Source organism: Pollachius pollachius, assembly GCF_949987615.1.
Source record: "Pollachius pollachius genome assembly, chromosome: 19".
In the NCBI taxonomy this organism is placed as follows: domain Eukaryota; kingdom Metazoa; phylum Chordata; class Actinopteri; order Gadiformes; family Gadidae; genus Pollachius; species Pollachius pollachius.
The window spans coordinates 10,438,021-10,448,020 of NC_136952.1; the positions used below are offsets into that span (position 1 = coordinate 10,438,021).

The 10,000-nt window shown below is 48.0% G+C and overlaps 1 protein-coding gene across 1 annotated transcript; it reads right to left on the minus strand.

Moving 5' to 3' along the window:
* Positions 1-5,499: 5,499 nt before the first annotated feature.
* nog3 (noggin 3) lies at positions 5,500-7,290 on the minus strand. Its single transcript, XM_079757355.1, has one exon. The coding sequence runs from the start codon at positions 6,842-6,844 to the stop codon at positions 6,164-6,166; it is 681 nt and encodes a 226-aa protein (XP_079613481.1). The 5' UTR covers positions 6,845-7,290; the 3' UTR covers positions 5,500-6,163.
* Between the last annotated feature and the right edge of the window lie 2,710 nt (positions 7,291-10,000).

The following is a 10,000-nucleotide window of genomic DNA, read 5'->3' on the forward strand; positions in this document are numbered from 1 at the left end:
TGCTCCAGGTAAAGTGTCTCCCTGTAGCTCATACGATTTACACAAAACCAAATTCCTACTAAAAATAAAACCAGTGTACGAGCTCAGCAGCTGGGCCAACATCTATTCCACTAGACTGTACCTTCTGTGACACACACATGCACGCACACACTCTCAACACATACACACACAGACACATGCGCACACACACACACCACACCACACACACACACACACGCACACACACGCACAAGTCCCAGACACCGAACAGACTCCAAACCATACACTGCTTCGCTTCATGGAACTGCTCGATGAAAGCTTTTTTCTGGACATTTTTACTAATTCGATGCTCTGTATATTTTACTGTTAAAGTAGTTATTTTTTGGGGAGGGGGGCAGGTGAAGGAGATTAATTGAATTAGCTGTGCAACCGCCCGGCTCAGAGCCGCGTCTTGTTTTTCTACGCATGTCAGCGTGCTTAGCGTGCGTGTCGTTTAAGAGGTGTTGAAAGCGCGGACACACCTCTAAATAGCCCTCCAACCTCCCCCCCCACCCCCCCCGAGCACTCTTTCAACAAGGCCGTTTCCTGACGAAGGTAGCAACTAATGCCTCCCGCTTCGAGAACGTGGACAGAATCAAAAGAGGACGGTAATTGGGAGTGACTGAGAGCTTGGGCCCAGTCGTTGGCTCCAGGCATGATGGAAACTATGCTTGTTGTGACGAAACGCCGCAGCAGACTCCAACATCGACCCACGGCGCACGCGTTGGTCGCCACCTTGACGTCTCTCGTCAAGACCTGCTGTAGACCACATGAGCCTTAACAGGCTTATACCGGTTTGACATAAATTATAATTTGTCACACAAACCAGTACCTCATAAAGAAAAGTATAACTGCAACTGTTGGCCAGACTATAACACGAGTGGTGGACCAAAAGCTATGTATACATTTGGTATCTATCAATAGTAAGACAGCTGAACTAAATGTGTTTACAGTTACACAGTTACACCCACACATATTTAACCATAGACAATTCATTGTTCAGCAGCCAAAACATGATCTTAAAGATGAAAATTGGATGTGATTGTTGCTCCCTCATAGCTTTTTTATGTATAGACGGAGGCTGGACAGTGTAGCTTACCTTTTTTAAATCAAGCATGCATCTATGCAGTTGCACACTGTAAGTACACTTAATTAATGTTAGTGGACCGACAGCTAGCCTTCTCCCACTGCTACAGATACAGAAATAGATTACTCAACTGATCCCAGAGGCAAGCGTTTGAGCTGCTCAGATCAGAGAGGAAACATCAAAGTAAATCGAATAGAATAAACACAACTAGCAATACAAACACAATATACAGCATAAAGAGCCTACACTACAACTAAAGCATGCATTGGTGTTTCCCTTCCACCTGTTTGATGCCAGCTACGGCAGCAGGACAGCCATTGAGAGAGAGAGAGGAGAGAGAGACATAGACAGAGACAGAGAGAGGTAAAGAGGTAGCATAGCGAGGGTCTTTGGGCAGGGGGATTAATAGTTAATGACCTCCATTTTCAGATTCTTAGCTTTAAGCTGCACGGCGCCTGACATACATACTGGGCACACCGTCACATGTAGAAACATTCTTGTTTGCCCAAAGAGAGAGCAAGAGAGAGCAATGGAGAGAGAGAGAGAGAGAGAGAGAGAGAGAGAGAGAGAGAGAGAGAGAGAGAGAGGTGCGTATGAGAGACACTGCATGCACATATTCAGTTTGACTGGGCACAAATAGCTCTAGCTAACTAACTAAAGATGATGCATGCACACAAAACACACACACACACATACACATGCATACACTCTCACACACACACACGCACACACACACACATACACACACAAACACATACACACACACACACACACACACACACACACAGAGTCTCCGAGCACTCCATCATAGAGAGGTACAGGGCATCTCAAGGCTGAGAACGAGAGGTTTTAATTGGGCTCTTCAAAGCTTCCAGGATCTGCTCATCACTCTCCTTGTGTGCTCCACAGGCATGGCAGACATCTCATTGAAGTGAAACCTCCCAAGTTCTAGCCCTGTCCTTGAGTTTCAGGTCCAAAGTACATTAATGACGGTTTGGAGCCAAGATGGCCTCTCTTTTGGCTCTTCTGCACGATTAGGAAGATGTTGGCGACTGGCCTCACGAGGTAACGAAGCGCTGACACGCATGTTCAGCTGAGATGGAAGGTTGGAAGAGGCCGAAATATGCTTAATTGGGAGAGTTTATTAACCGCCATAAATAAAGATAACGAAGAGGAAGGACCCGCAGTCGACAAGCACAAGACTTAAATCACAAGCTCGTAAGACTAAAATAGACAAAAATACCAAAATATGATTGCTGCTTGGAATGAGGGTTATGAACCATGAAGATCACGTGGGAAGTTGGAGCAGAAATAAGTTGCAGTCACTTATTATAAAATGTTATTAGTATGAGTTCACTTCTTACAAGATAGATATTTCAGACTAGAACCCTTTTTTGTAACGAAGAATAGGGGATCAGGATATCAAGTGTTTTAGGGTGCTTGACTCCAATCTACTTGTGGATACCCTTTGGCAAGAAGCACAACTTGTACCTGCAGGAGAGGTGGAGAGGAGATTAGGAAGACAGAAGAGGAGAGAGGAGGAGCAGAGGGGTGGAGCGGAGAGGTGGAGGAGAGGTGAAGATGAGGAGGAGAGCGGTGGAGAGGAAAGGTGGAGGAGAGATGGAGAGAGATGAAGAAGAGGAGGAGATTGGTTGAGAGGAGTGGTGTAGAGGAGGAGGAGGAGGCAAGAAGGGGAGAGGGATGGAGAGGGGGTAGTGACAGTGCTGTGCTGTGGGTTGTGGGGCAGGCTGGGTGGTGGGTGTTCTTGGGTTTCAAACGGATTCTTATCAAACACACGGAGGACAGGTATGTGGGCTGAGGTCAAGCCTGGCTTTGATGTCGCTCGCTCGCTCTCCTGCGCTCTCTCTCTCCTCCTCTCTCTCGCTCTCTCTTTCTCTCTACTGAGGTGAAATCGTCCTCATGAAACCCTGTGTCTTCAAACAAGCAAACAGACTTATAAAGGAACAAATTGTCCCGAAACATTATAGTATAGTAAGAATGTAACCCTTTGTAGTGTAACCAAGGTGTGTGTGTGTGTGTGTGTGTGTGTGTGTGTGTGTGTGTGTTTGTGTTTTGTGATAGCGTAGGTGACAGTACACACCCATAGCGTAGTGTATCCTCGCTTACTGTAACCGCAGCATAGTGTAGCATTTATTATAAGGTAAATGCTATAATGTAAATGTACAGTACCAAAAAAGCAGAGATAAGATTTGACACATTTGGAATTGGATGTGGAATTCAACAACTCAGAGACCCCAAACAATAACACAATCAATTATAAAACACAGCCACACTTAAGTCGAGTTGCAGTCGAGTGTGTCTGAAACTAAACTCTCCAGCCCACAGTAGCAGAAACACAGCCCCTGGCTGTTAACCTCCAGCAGATAGCCTCTGGCTGCTAGCCTCTGGCCCTCAGCTCAACGAGACAGAGAGAGAGAGAGAGAGAGAGAGAGGGAGAGAGAGAGAGAGAGAGAGAGAGAGAGAGATAGGGAGAGAGAGAGAGAGAGGGTTGAGAGAGAGGGTTGAGAGAGAGGTTCGATCGATAGAGAGAGAGAGAGAGAGAGAGAGAGAGAGAGAGAGAGGGTCGATAGAGAGAGAGAGGGTCAAAAGAGAGAGAGAGAGAGAGAGAGAGAGAGAGAGAGAGAGAGAGAGAGAGAGAGGGTTGAGAGGGAGGGTCGAGAGAGAGAGAGAGAGAGAGAGAGAGAGAGAGAGAGAGAGAGAGAGAGAGAGAGAAAGAGGGGGCCTCAGGGGACCAAATAGGAGATGCTGCTGAAGCCATGTTCGGGGTCAAACTAGTGGGGTTTGTTTACAGGGAGAGAGACGTGCTCAGAGTCTCTGGTAGTTAACCCTTAGCCTCTGACAGACACACACACACATACACACACACAAACATGCACACACATATCCACACATATACACTGAGACACGGGCACACCGAAACACACACACACACACGCACACACAAGGAGACAAATACACACACACAGACAGACAGACACACACATACATACATGTAAACACACGAGACACATACACACACATATCCACACATATGCTGAGACATGGGCACACCGAAACACACACACGCGCACACAAGGAGACACACACACACACACACACACATGCTAATGTGTGTGTGTGTGTACAATACACGGACATGCTAATCAAGCCGATTGCCGTTGTGTGCCATATTTATATTAATCTCTGCTCTGCGGCAGTGCGAGAGAGAGAGAGAGTGAGAGAGAGAGTGAGAGAGTGAGAGAGAGAGAGAGAGAGCGAGAGAGAGAGAGAGAGAGAGAGAGAGAGAGAGAGAGAGAGAGAGAGAGAGAGAACATTGTGGGACCGGGGGAGAGAGAGGGGGCGAGTGACACACCTAATGGCTACACATTAAGCCCTTCCTGCAGGCAGCGTTTAGAATGTTCCACTCTCTATCAGATCTGGAACACGCAGCAGGAGAATTCTGTGTGTCTGTGCGTGTGTGAATGGTATGTGTATCTAGATTTTTGCATGCGCCTGTGTCTGTGTGTGTGTGTGTGTTTGTGTGCGAATGCTTGTGTATGCGCACGTGTGTGTCTTTGTCTGCGCACACGCGTGTGTGTCTGCGTCTGTGTGCATGTGTGTGTGTGTGTGTGTGACGTGTGTGTGATATGTATCTGTGTGGGTGCGTGCCTGCGCAGGTATGCATGAGGTATACAGAGGCAGGCTGGAGCTGAGGATCACCCACCCAGGTGAGGGTGGGTCGGGGCGGTCAGGCTGTGGGCGTGTGTGGGGGGGGGGTGTGGCAGCGGGCCCAGGGCGGGGCCGGTCATCACCTGACCAATGGGCTTCTGAATTGGAATGAAAAGGGACAGGTAATTATGAACAGAAGGTATGGCTCAATAAAGCAAAATACTAAATTGCATTATTATATTATTATTAAATTATATTATCAAACATAATTTGTTTTTATTTTTTGACTGGGAATTCGATTTTTTATAGAGGACCATAGAATAAAGATCTTGCATATGGAAAAATTGGACTGTATGCGTGGGGTCGTCCATTTAATAACCGTATAGAAACGCGAAGGCCCCGACACAATGACAATGATGTGTCCCCTCCTGCTCTCCCAACCTTGACTGTCCACCTGGAGGATGACCAGGTATTTGCTTTTAAACTTCAATGGCGAAAAATAGCGTGCTACCGTGATCCATAATCTTTAAACATGAGTGACGTGCTATGAGGATGGCTTTGGGTATGCTTGGGATTGGGAGTTATCGTAAGCACTGGGGACATAATAAATATGAAGGTGTATATAAAGCTATATATACAAAAGCAAACGAGGGCCGTGGTGGGTCATTTGAGTGGTTTTATTGTAAAGTCAAGACTACACTACATAAAGAATAAATACAGACACATCATCTTAGTCACATGGTTGGCCGTCCATTTCTCCCTCTGTGTGTGTGTGTGTATGTGTGTGTGTGTGTGTGTGTGTGTGTGTGTGTGTGTGTGTGTGCGTGCGTGCGTGCGTGCGTGTGTGTGGGGATATTTGCAATCAAAACGCCTCCAGAATATATGATTTTTGTCTATATTATTCGATATTACCTGGGCATTATAGCTTTATAGTATTGAAATATTTCAGCATTTTGTTGTGTATGAGCTTCCTCCGTTTTGCAATACATTTTATAAATTGCATCAAATGACATGTATAAATCAAGTTAATCTGGGGTAAAGACTACTCATTCTGCAGTGTGATTATTCTATTTCCTCTCAGAATGGAAAATAGCTCAGAGTCCTTCACAAAACAGCACTTCATTCCTCGCAAGGCGAAGTTCAGTATAAATATACAAAAACAACAAAACAACAAACAAGCGAGATACACTGAACAACAAATACAGTAGAAATGATTATATTAATAATACTGACCATTTATACAATTTTTTTTATCATAAAATAAAATGGTACAACATGTACATCAAATATACATTCTTACACTTTGGACAGTGCATATAAAAATAGCAATACAATACACTATGACTTCTAGAACTTTGAGAAAAAAAGAATTGTCCAAAAGTCAGTGTGTCAGTTCGGACAGGAGCATTTGCACTCCGATATGACGGGGTACTGCACGGGTATCCAGGCGCACTTCAGCACAACCTTTCTCTGCATGCACCGCCATCGTAAGATGGTAAAATGCGCCGATTTGGCAGGTTTGCAAACCATCCCTTCGGGCACCGAACAAGAGCGCTTATTGTAGCAGCTGCCCTCCTTCACGTAGCGCGGCCAGAAGCGGTGGCCCAGGTCGTGCCACGCGTAAACCACCGGGCAGGACGCGTAGGACCAGAGCCACAGTTGCAGCCTTCTCCGAAGCTTTTTGCTGGGCTTCTGTTTCTTCCCGTGCTGGATCTCGAACTCCATGGCCTTGATCTCCTTGGGCATCAGCCCGGTGGGCTTCTGCTGCAGCCGCGTCCCCTCCGAGTCGCTGGTGTCCTCGTTGCCCACGTATCGGTCCTCCGGCGGGGCGACGGACATGAAAAGGGGGTCGAAATGACTGCCCAGGATACTTCGCAGCTCCGTTTCGTTTAAATCTTTCTCCTTAGGGTCCAGCACAGGGTCCGGGTCCTCTTTGATCACCAGCAAGGGAAGCGTGTCGCTCGGAATTGGACGCAGGAGATAGTAGTGCTGGCACATGCCCTCCTCTATCCTGAACCCCAGCGAGAGTACCAGCATGTACACAGCCAAGAAACAGTACGAGTTATCCATCGCCTCGATGTCGGGTCCCAAGTGATGAAAGTAGGCCTACTGATATGGTTTCAGGTATCCTAGGTCCTTCTCGTTTTCGCCTCGGGTGTGGTGCTTAAAAGTATTTTTTAATTTGGAATCAAAATGTTAACAGAGAGCGCGCAAAGACGCACTCCAAAATCCTCGGTGCGCAAAAACGCAGTGATGCTCCGTATAAAAACTTCTCAGAAAGTTTCAAAACGCTGCTGGCGGATTACCATAGCAACGCTCAAGTGCGGGAGAGTCAAGTTGATCTTGAGGTTTTCACTTAGAGCAGAAATGTCCTTGCGTTTCTGTTTCCCAGTCCATGACCTGCCTCCCTTGAGAGAGAAAGTAGTCCTCCTCGGCGATGCACTCACAAACGCTCCAATCTTGCGGGACGTCGGCATCAAAGGTGGGATCTGACGGGGGGTGATCTTTCCTCCGGGACTCCTGCTGCGCGCGTCGCGGTCAGCGTCAAAGAGCGACGGGAGCGCAGCGACGTGTAATGGCTAGTTCCCGTCCTCATGTTTCCCTCACAGACCGCCACGGTGCGCTGCTGTCCGGGTCCCTCCCTCACGGCAAATTGGGGGCGCCTCTAAGCGGACCCAAATAATAATAAAAAAAAAATACACTGATGTAATTCCGGTGATTTCTCTCTCTCTCTCGCTCTCTCCCCCTTCTGACACATATGTCCTCACAGAAGCACGCACGCACGCACGACACACACACGCACGCGCACGCGCACGCACGCACACACGCACACACACACACACACACACACACACACACACACACACACACACACACACACACACACACACACCTTATATACTACTTAAATCCAGTCACAGGTAAGCCATCCTAAACACGGCGGCGCGGTCCGGACCGGTACTCGCAAAGTGCGCAGGGTATTGAAGTGCGCGTCATTTCCCGCCGCTGGCTAATTGGTGATCACTGATCAGTGATTGGATCACTGCGTCGTAAATCACGGCCGGGTTCTGGTTCAGCTGTGGAGGTGAGCGCCTCTCCTGCTCTCCGGGACAGACGCGCTGCCAGGGAGGTTTTTACGAGGGCGCCGATCCCCAACACGCCTGGGGCCAGAGTTATGTCTGTTGTATAACTCTCTCTCTGGCTAAGATGCTCTCCACGTTTGTTTATCCAGGAGGACCAGGAGGAGGGAGTGGGAGCAGAGGAAAAGTATGTCTCTATAATAACCAATATGAGCCGTCTTCAGCGCAATTGTTCTGCTGCATAATTTTCGAAAACACAGCGTGTTTTTTTTTTCCAAAGCCTGATTATCAGAACATTTTGTTTTAGTCGCTTGCAAAAAAGGGTAAACTAGTGAACGAGTAAACTAATATACTGGTGAAAAATGACAACAAATGAAAGGTGGATGCAGAGAATCGCAATCCAATCAGTCCCTTAAGCGGTGTGGGAGCTGCAGGCCCCACGGCGGCGCGCAGCACGCCACGAGGCAAACCATCGGAATGTTTGCGCATGTTGTAAAGCTTGAATTATGGGCCAGATAAAAAAACAACTCTTGTCTACGCCGTTAAATACTGCAAATGCCGTCCAGATAAAGGGCCAAGTGTACTCGACTCCACCGCATGAGGACAGGGACAAATAAGCCCTGGTTGCCGGGAACTTTTCTCCCTATTCCGTGCAAGCGTGCGCACCGAAGATCCCGGTCCGGATAAAACATTTAGCCACACACAGCCACGCAACACTCAATCTATGGGGTTACCTATGACCAGTAGGCTAATGGCTTGTATAAATTATATTCTGCACCTCCTTAAAGCAATTAATCAGACTCGTCATAGGCTGCAAGGCACAGGCCCGCTCGGTCAAAACAAGCCAGACTGTGTAGACCCATGTAGACCGATAGCATTCAGTATTGCGTGTTTCTTTTTAAAAACCAAAACATTTACTAATTCATACGGTCAGCTTCCAGGATGTTGCTTATCAACCTGGAGTGACTGGGCAGAGAGATTAAAGCCGCCCTGCGAGGAGTGCTGCATGGAGGAGCACTGCACTCACAATGTGGAGTTTAAAAGTGAACCAATTAAAAGTGAACGAGCGCCTCAGTCGCCGCGGCTACAGTTCCCTTTTGTGCTTAGCCTTTCTTTTTTTTCTCTCTCTCTCTCCCCGCTGCCATGGCCCCCTGCCCCTTCCTGTGGCCGTCGTGGTGGTGGTCCGGTGACACGCAGTATTGGGGTAATTTTCTGGGCTGGTGATGTGGCGGTGTGTGTGACGGGCGCCGCTAAACTATCTGTCCGCGGCGAGGAAGTGGAGGCAAGAGAGGAGATGCTCAGATAAGACTCGCTCTCACTCTCTCTTTTACTCCTTCCCAATGCTCTCTCTCTCTCTCTTTCTCTCTCTCTGGCTCCTTCTTCCCCCACTTTTCTGCCCTGCCGCTGTCATACTCACCTTCTCCCTTTCTCCCCCCCCCCCCCCCCCCCCCCCCCCCCCCCCCCCACAAACACACCACTCTGTCTCTCCTTCCCCCACCTCTCTCTCTCTCTCTCTCTCTCTCTCTCTCTCTCTCTCTAAAATACCCACTAGGGACACATGTTTGTGCCGTGACGGGCAACAGGGGTCATGCGGCCCCGGCTATCATGAAAGCCACAAAGGAGGCCCCGAGGGGCCCATGAGCGCCAGTCAGAATGGCTACAGGAGAGAGAGAGAGAGAGAGAGAGAGAGAGAGAGAGAGAGAGAGAGAGAGAGAGAGAGAGAAAGAGAGGGATGGAGAGGGAGAGAGAGGGCAAGAGAGTGAGAAGGAGAGGGAGAGAGAAAGAGAGAGAGGGCTAGGGAGAGAGAGACAGAGGAAATATAGTCTGCAGCGCTAAGCCCTACACACACGTTAGTATTTCTCTGTTATGCTCTGGTATTACTGGAAACCACATTTTATTTTCAACAGCTATTTAAATGTAAAAAGATAACAAAAGGACGTTGTTGCATAGGTTCACAACACATAGTTAAACATAGGGAATAATTATGGGGCTGGGGCGGAGAAGGGAGGGGGCATAACAAATGGCAACAGTGGCGAAGTGTTTGCACATTTGTAAGTGTGTGTTTGTGTGTGTCAGGAATGAGTGTGGATCCACGTGTGTGTGTGTGTGTGTGTGTGTGTGTGTGTGTGTGTGTGCCTGTTGAATG